General features: G+C 34.5%; 1 protein-coding gene across 1 annotated transcript; it reads left to right on the plus strand.

Moving 5' to 3' along the window:
• On the plus strand, positions 220 to 8,730 carry LOC109720722 (metal tolerance protein 4-like). Its single transcript, XM_020248005.1, is given in 8 exon segments — positions 220 to 446; positions 449 to 590; positions 3,162 to 3,334; positions 3,806 to 4,004; positions 5,214 to 5,392; positions 5,743 to 5,893; positions 6,365 to 6,498; positions 8,143 to 8,730. Coding segments are annotated over 8 exon segments (1,215 nt in total). The 5' UTR covers positions 220 to 389; the 3' UTR covers positions 8,323 to 8,730.

The raw sequence follows: 9,742 nt of genomic DNA on the forward strand, positions 1-9,742 counted from the left end.
CACTTGAGGGTTCTCTATGCAATTTTCCCCCCTCTACGGCTCTACCCTCCTTAAAATAAAATAGGGGGACAAAAAAAAATAAAGGGGCGTGAGAATAACAAACAAAACCCCGGGAGAACGTTCAATCATAGCGAAAAGCGACACCGTTTTAAGCTTATTATTAGGCCAAGAATACACATTACACACACTCTCTCTCTATACACAAGAGAGAGATCTCTCAGATACCCGCTCCTCTTCTTGGACCCTTCTCCCTCTCTCTCTCTCTCTCTCTGCGCCGGGAATGCGATCGTTGGAGCTTTTCCCTAGCGTTGATGCGTAGAGATTAGGGTTTCTAGGTCTAGCGTTGTGGATCTGTGTAGAAAGAGGTAGAGGTAGAGAGAGGGGCGTTGATGGAGGGAGGAGGGGGGGAGGCGAGGGCGCCGCTCCTGAGNGGGGGGAGGGGGAGGGGGAGGTGGGGACGAGGAGGTGCAACTCGGTGACGACGATGAGGAGCGAGTTCGTGGCGAGGTTGCCGGAGAAGGTGAAGGAGTGCGTCGACCCGGAGAAGCCCTTCCACATCGACGTCTCCCGCACCAGAGGATTGATCGAAGGTATAACACACACACACACAAAAAAAAATAAAAAGAGAATCCCTAATAAATGGTTTCGAATTTTTTATTAGGGTTTTTTCGATGTGTTTTTGGCAAATTGTTTGTTATATGTGGGTTTGTTTTTGTTTACTTTTGTTTCACTGTGAGAAATTGCTGTTTAATAGAATAGCAAAAACAAAAAAAAAAAAAATTCCCAAAATGGTTTTGAATTTAGGGTGTTTTTGGATGTGTTTTTGGTAATTTTTGTTATATGTGGGTTTTTTTTGGGGCATTGTGAGGAACTGCTCTTAAATAAGAGAGAAAAATTGTATTGATTTACAAGTCAGAAAATAAAAATAGGGCTTTTAAGATTTCATTTTGGTAATGTTTTAGACATTTCTTTGATTTTAGTTTTATTTCACTGCTAATAATTGCCGCTAAAAGAAGCAAATGATACAATTTATAAGTCATAAAATGAAAATTTTGGATTTTCCTTAAAAAAATTGTTTTTTTGGGGAGAATTTTAGATATATCTTCTTAGTGGCTTTTTTTTAATTTTACTATAAAAAATTGTTATCAGATAAGATAGTAAAATGGTATAATTTATCTGTCACAAAGTAATAAAATGAAAATTATGTGCTAGTAATAGGCTGTATTTTTATCATTCCGAGGGTTATAAATTGTGTTATTTTATTATCTTATTTGAAGGCAATTTTTACAATGAAATAAAAATGTAATCAACAAATACTAAAGTGATATCTTTAAGCCCACGAGGTGGCAAAATAAAAATCCAGAAACAGCAGGGAGCTAATTGAAATTTCCTCCCCCCCACCCCTTTTTTTTTAAGTACAAGTGCATCGTGATCCACTGATCATTCTCAACTATAGCCCGTTTTCAAATAGGTTCTCTTACTCTGCTTGGATTTTTTTTTCCCCTTTTTTTTCATTTTTTAACCCCTGTTTGGGGTGGGGACTTTTGGGAGTATCTTCTCCTTTTTTTCTTTTTGAAGGTGAAAATGGTTGGACAACCCCCTCAACTATAGCTGATTTTGAAATAGATACTCCAAAGGCTCCAACTTTTGTGATTTTTTAGTTGTAAAAAAAATGTAGATACATATTCTTGCAAAGTTTTAGTTATCGAATATACCCATAAAAAAGTTCCAAAATATGCAATTTTCTTTTTATACCCATTGACTTCTTATTTTATTTTACTGGAGTCTGGACCATTATACTCTTGGAAGGAAAAAAAAAATCAGTTTTTTTGGATTAGGATTTTGAGATTCACATAGAATGATAAGATAGATAGAATAGACACATCAAAAATGAAAAAAAGCATTTAAAGGATTTTAAATAATATTTATTTAAGGGTGGAATGGTCATTTTGTAAAGAAAAAGTTAACTTTAACTAGTCAGCATATGGGGAAGGATAAATTTGTAAATTTTGAAATGTTAGAGGAAAATATGATAATTAAATTTTTTAAGGAAAATCTGCAATTTCACTTCTTTCCAGGGATATATTAGCAAATTTTCCCCTTTTTCTTATTTGTACCTCACCTTTATTTTTTTTTGTATATGTTATTTTTGAAAAACAAGTTGTGTATTTGTCAAAATTAAGGGCTCTATGAGCTATTAGCTATTAACTGTTCACAATATTTGTACTTTTGTTAGTTCAAAAAATTAAATTTAATTGATTTACCAGTAAATTTAACAACTTAAGTTAAAATAATCAAAAGTTAAGGGGGTGCCAGTCAAGAAAAAAAAAAAAGGTAAGGAATCTATTTAATAATTGCCTTAGCTGAGGGGGGGTCCCTGTGCAATATTTTTCCTTTTCTTTTTAATGGTAACTTCTGTCTCTCTGGGGGAGGATCATTCTTTTATAATAGATCAATTTTATTTATATAATGTGAATTAAAAGGTGTGATAGATTGATCTGTATGGTGATGTATGAAATGTGATTGTTAGTATGAATCTTACATATCTGTTTCTGTTTAGTGATTACCTCAATGTGTTGTTTTAAAATGGAAACTGTATTCTTATGTTTTAATTGTGTTGTCCTGTTTCAGACTTTCAGTCACTTATGTGAGTAGTATATTTGCAGGCAATTCTGGAAGTTCAAATGGATTTAAATGCTTTCCTTCTGCTCTAGCTTGAACTTGTATTTACTATATCTTTTTTCTCCTTTTTTTTTTTTTTACTTTTTTAAATGCAAGTTACCTTGCTATGTAAAGCATTTATGTATTATGAATGATTTAGAATTACTTAATCGAAGTTGTCTCTAGTTTCATAAACATTTTGGTGTTCTCATCCTTTTTATTCTTTCAATATTCTGGCATCATTTCTCCCATTGATTTTGCTCTCAAGTAGCCAATGGGTACAATGCATTAATTTACTAGATAATATGATGTGTTTGTTATAATGCATTTCATTTTTAGATAATATTGTATGCTTGAGATTCAACTACCTAAATGGACATATGGCGCACTACTATTTAATATCATTGCGTATTTGATGTTCTCTGGCTTTTATGTACTTTTTAGTTTCCGTAGTAGGCTTTTCTGACGAATGTTGTTCCTTGTTTAACTTTCTTTTCCAGCGGAAAAGGAATACTATGAAAAACAGTTTGCCACCTTGAGATCCTTTGAAGAAGTTGATGCGATAACTTCGGCAAATGAAATTGATGAAGCCCAAGATCTTGAAGAGCAGAGACAAAGTGAATTCGCCATGAGGATATCAAACTATGCAAATATTGCTCTCTTAGCCTTAAAGGTAACATGTACTTGTCCTTTTAATTGTTTTGTTGTTGATTTTGGTGTAAACTGTATCATTGGTCCTCAGCATTTTGGCATTGTTTTCAATTTGGTCACCAACCTTTCGATAGGTATTTCAACATTTTCTTTGCGCTCTTATCCATTTGATTGAAGTCCTTTATCAGTTGGATAGAAATATCCACGTAATCATTAGCCAATTGCCATGTAAGCAAGTCTTATACTACTGATGTTGTGATCTAGTGAGCATTTCCATCCAATTGAGCATAAGAACTTAATGAAAAGGATTAGATTACAACAGTGTGGAAATGTCTGGGTCCAAACTGTAAGTTTGTCTTAAAAAAATTGGAGGACTTTGGTGCAGTGGTGCAGTTTACTTTTGATTTTTTGGTAAAACGCTAGAGATTATGCTTATTAATTATGACCTTATGAGATTTTATTTGAATGATCATGTTAAATTTTCAAATTGCAGGTATATGCTACCATAAGGAGTGGATCCATCGCAATTGCTGCCTCGACGCTTGATTCCTTGTTGGATCTGATGGCAGGCGGCATTCTCTGGTTCACCCATCTTTATATGAAGAATATAAATATATACAAATTTCCTATTGGCAAGCTGCGGGTGCAACCTGTGGGAATTATTATATTTGCTGCTGTTATGGCCACACTAGGTAAGTTTTCTTTTTTCCGTTTGGCAGGTCAATTTGTTAATTGATGGTCATTGTTGTGATGGAACTTGTTAGTATATTATAGACTACTTCAATGTTGATTGCTATTTTCTGACCATTGAGAATATAAGTACTCTAAGTTGAATGTATTTAGCTTGGATTTTAGAACAACTCTACTATGAAAAGCGGAAGTTGAAACAGGCTTTTGGATAACAAAGTATATGAAGCTTTTGATATGGCAAGTAGCTAAATAATAAGCTAGAGCTCTAATTTGAAACTTCTGCTTCTACTATAGTAAGAGACTGTTGAGGAGATTTTAATGAGAAATGCAGCTAGTGCTCCTTCTGGTCCGTTTGGGTGCATGTGAAGCGTGCAGCGCAATGCGTGAGTTGCTCTTTGCTTACCAGGATAGCCGTTTGGCAAAAGCTGAGAACCTTTCTCATTCTTTCTGACATCTCGGGAGGTTACTCTGTAGTTATGCACCAAATTCTGCTTTCACACCTGGTGGTTGGGTAAGAATCCAGGTTGGATAAGAATCCAATGGGATGCTTTCACAGATGCAAGTTTGTCCTTAATGCACTGCTCTGCACCATGCGCCATTACACTCCCAAACGGAGCCTTCAGGCAGCTCTATTTGTTGTGCGCTTCTGCAAAGGCTTCGACCAGGCCAAAGCCAAACAAATCTATGATTTTGTAGCAGTTGGAATTATCTCTATTGTACGTCTGAGAATAGATTTGTATGATATACACCACAACTATGGAAAGAACGGGACAAAATTTTGACTATGTCTCAAGTTGGACAAACATTTTTATTGTTGATGCATGACATGGATGGATACTTTAGAAAGCTACCACAAAAATATGAATTTTTTAAAGCACACTTGGACAAAACATAAACCCAAAATATATACAACATGATGCAATGAAATACCAGGTTAATATAAGCGAGTTCTCTAATTTTCTTTAAAGACTTTTTTACTTTTACAATTGAAAGTGTCCAAGTTATAAAATTAGATTTTGTTGTCTTCAGTTTAACTACTTTCCGTGTAAATCCTATCCTTGCTATTTGAGAGATTCTTCATTACTTTTTCACTCATTTTCAGTTGAATTTTTTATCCAACGACCTGTAGCAATTTGTAATACAAGCAAGAAAAGGCATTTGTTATGTTTTGTTAAACAACCACTTCTTTTTTTCTCCTTGCGTATTTATAGGATTTCAGATTCTAGTTCAAGCTGTTGAACGTTTAATAGAAAATGAAACTCCTGATAAGATGACTACGGCACAACTAGCTTGGTTGTATTCGATCATGCTGTCTGCAACTGTTGTAAAGTTGGCTCTCTGGCTCTATTGCAGAACCTCAGGGAACAAGATTGTCCGTGCTTACGCTAAGGTTAATCCATTGTTCTTTCTTATTTCAATAAGATATAACTATACCTTGGAACATTATTATTATTATTATTTTGCATGCTTTAATAATGTAATTAAGCTCATATATGGTCTCGTAGTTAAATTTTTAAAAGAATGCCCTTCTCTACAAAGAATAATTTCTTCCAATGCATAAGCAATTTTCCACCATTAATTGAATAATTGTAAGAAGCTGCATATACAAGTAGTATTTGTAAAACTGTAAACAAATAGATGTGTATATGTAAACTCGTTGTTCGGATAGGCATGTAGTATAATAATATTTGGAGAATGAATATATTTTTCTAACGTCTTGCTATAATTGGCTTTATATAGGATCATTATTTCGATGTTGTGACAAATGTTTTGGGTTTGGCTGCTGCTGTTCTCGGAGACAAATTTTACTGGTGGATTGATCCAGCTGGGGCTATTGTACTTGCAATTTACACAATTACAAATTGGTCTGGAACTGTCTGGGAAAATGCAGGTTCTGCCTTCGTTATCTTACCCTCTTCTGGTTGAAGCCCCACTTTTTCTGTTCTGTTCACATTTCACAGTACGACACATCTTGCAAAGTGGGATATGATATGATAGGGATATGACGGTATCCTACATGTATATATAGTTTTTCCGACAGAAGAGTAGCTGTAAATAATGAACATTCCGGAGAAAATGACCATAGAACATCGTAGAACTAAGAAAAATTCATAAATTAGATAATATTTGTTGCTATGGCAGCAAATTTGGTTCTTCAAATACATAGCAAGTCGAATTCTATGGAAACAAATGATAATTTTGTACCTTTTGTTCTAATGGCTATGATGTGTATTATGGAACTGTTATTGCTGCTTTACCTCGTCAACACATATAATACCTCTATATACCCCGTCATGTGCCATACTACACCTGAATTTTTGACCTATTATTGGTTTGTCTTTTTTCTTAATACTATATGCAGTTTCACTAGTTGGTCAATCAGCTCCTCCAGAAATGTTGCAGAAGTTGACGTACCTTGTTATAAGGCATGATCCTCAAATTAAGCGTGTTGACACAGTTCGAGCTTACACATTCGGAGTTCTCTATTTTGTGGAGGTAAGTAAACAATGCTTCTTTTATATTTGATTTGAGAAGACAAATGTCCAATCTTTAATAAGCAGTAAAGTTGTGCTTTGTTTGTTAGATTCTAATAAACTTGATTGAGATATTTGCATACACACCTTTGGATAACTATCTACCCATCCTTGCAAATTATGAATTTTCAAGTATAACCATTCAATACTGGTGTGTAAGTCCCCCTCTTTCTAGAAATCTTTTATGTAATGCAAAGCAAAACCAGCCACCCCCATGAACTGGATGACTCTCCTAGTATAAGATATGGGAATTGTTCTAAGAAAATGTACTTTTTACGGGTGTATATCCAAATTCACTTCACAGAGTGTAGATGCAAATAGTTGATTTTGCAGGGCTATATATAAAAAGGCTCATAATCTTATAGCAGTTTCAGGGATGGATGGTCCGTCAATACTTTGACGAGTTATCAACCAAAAGACCAAGACCACATTCTAGCAACCTACTACTAAAATAATTTATCTTGAATCATTTATCGAGATTAAGCAATCTTAATTACGTTCATAATTTATCTTGAATCCTTTATCGAGATTAAGCAATCTTAATTACGTTCATAATTTATCTTGAATCCTTTATCGAGATTTAATCAATCTTAATTACGTTCTTATTTCTCTTAGGCCTTTTTGTGCGTAATTAGGGAAAAAAAAGAAAAAGAAAAAGGGAAATAGTGCTGAGAAATAATTTTAGCTATTAGATTACACCAATGAACAGAAAGGACCCTAAATTATGTGGCTATCAATTTGTAAATGAACCATGGGATTCGAGTGATTCCAAATTGATCACTTCATCCTGTATAAAAGGCATTAAAACTATGTAATTATGTTGATTAAAATTAAATACACCACATAGGTTAATTGCAAAACTCGGAAAATAATATACACGGTCAGGATTTACAATATGTCATCGATATATTTTTTGCTTCACATGATGAAACTACCTGATCACTTGATTTTAGAGACTGATGTTCTTAACGAATAATAATTTACTTATGTGTAAGCCTCTCCTAGAGGGAAGAAACATTTAGGAGCATTGAAACAATGCATGAAGCAAGAGATAATGTTATGCAAGTGAAGTTTTCCTCGCCAAAACACTTAGCAACTATTTTTCAACTTTAACATATATGTTTATCTAAACAAGTCTATCTGGTCTTAAGCGGCTGACGAATCTTTGAAAGCAATTTCTATCAGCTAATCGGCGGCACGCTTGTAGTCGGTAGTGTTTTTTTTTCTTTTTTTTCCGCCCCTTCCAAGGCCTGTGTTGCCTCACCCCTGTAGCTTAATTCATCTTTTCAATGAATGAAGCGGATAGCATGCTATCTATTTCTCAAAAAAAAAGGTCTATCTGGTCTCCTTTCATTCCTTCAAATTTAAAGTCGACCTTCGAAGTAAATGCACTTGTTTTAAACAAAACCTCAATGTCCATAATAAGCAACTATCGTGCGCATCCGCTTTGTATTTCTTGCAGTCAATTCATTTTTAAATAATGCTCAGGACTTTGCAGTGAAAACATCTGGCTTTGTTTGTCACTTTTTCCTAATATGCTTGTAGTTTCTTGTATTGTAAGTCGCACGCAATTGGCATTAAATCAATCTCGAAATTCCAATGACAGGTCGACATTGAACTCCCCGAAGATCTGCCTCTAAAAGAAGCGCATGCTATTGGTGAATCGCTGCAGATAAAGATCGAGGAACTCCCGGAGGTCGAGCGAGCGTTCGTCCATCTCGATTTTGAGTGCGAGCACAAGCCGGAGCACTCGGTCCTCAGCAAACTTCCCAATAACCAACCATGAGCTCTCTATTGTCATCATCTACAATAGTTTGGTTGGTTTTCTCTTCCTCTGCCTCATTTATAAATAGTTCAACATCTTCCATGCGGCGAATTTAAGTGTGTTAAAGGTGCTTTCGCGACCTTTTTAAAGTAGGTTTAAGGAACTTGAAAGCGCGTGAGCTGTTTAATTCATTATTATCTTAGCTTTGAGTGCGAGAAGGTTCTGGCGTGGATCAAATTGGAATATTTTGGACAAATAGTAGGGTAAATTATCAGTGTTGTACAACATGAGAGATGTTAGCTATAGCTTCAGATGAGTTTTTCAAGTGTAGGTACATTTGCATGATTTTTCACCTTTCGACAATGCAATTGTGCTCAATTATTATATCTACCGTGAGAATTATATCTGAAGTTTTATTTCTTATCTTAATTTCTTAACTAAGGTTCTAAGTGGTATTGAGGATTACTTTGACACTGTTGGGCAAAACGAGTTGGAGAGAGAAATATGTAGAGATATATTTATTTGTTGTTTTATCGCAACTATATATAGAGTTTATTTCTTATTCAAATACGTGATATCGACTTCTTTTTTTGAATAATCTTGTAAAATTTTCAAATTGGCCAAATACCAGGGTTTGTCCGTTCCTCTCTCTCTGTTAGGTTGGGGTGGTGGTGGTGGGCTCATGCCCTTCCTTTCTTTTTGGCCAGGGATGGTGTCCCTGCCTCTCTCTCTCTCTCTCTCTGTGTTAAAAAAGTGAGAAACCATAAGAGTGGTATTTAAAGTTTTTTCCTAAAATTTTAGAAGGTTATTTTTGAAAAAAGAAGTTCATAAAAGGCGTTATTTCTTCCAACGAAAATAAGTTGGAGAGAAAAAGCATACAAAAATGTATTTATTTGTTGTTTTAATAGAACTACGGAATTTATATCTTAATCAAATATGTGCGATCTACGCATTGCATTATTTCCTCTATTAGAAACAAAGGAATGTTTTTTTATCACACTTTTATTTGCATATAATGCATTCGGTTCATAATTCCAAACGAAGCCAAATTCTGAACCATCCACCACAACTATAAAACTATAAAGAAACCAACCGTCAAATTTAAAACCCTAAATTCCTAGACATACATGTTAGAAATCTGCGACTTACACCGACAAAAGCAAAAAAGATTTAGTTTATCGGGCACGAAAATATAAAAAGAGAATCAAAAAAGAAAGAAGAAAAATAAAACAAATAAATATTTACGTGGTTCAACTATTGGTCTACATCTACAAGCAAAGACGCAGTAGAGATTTTTATTATAATAAAAGTGATGTACAAAATATATCTCTCTCACAAAACTTGTTCCAAAAATATACACTTATACTTCTTCTCATCAAACCGATAGATTAAAAGATATATCTATAAGTGTGGTTAAATCCTAATACAACTAGAAATACAA

The sequence above is a fragment of the Ananas comosus genome, linkage group 1 (genome assembly GCF_001540865.1).
Source record: "Ananas comosus cultivar F153 linkage group 1, ASM154086v1, whole genome shotgun sequence".
NCBI classification, from domain to species: Eukaryota; Viridiplantae; Streptophyta; class Magnoliopsida; order Poales; family Bromeliaceae; genus Ananas; species Ananas comosus.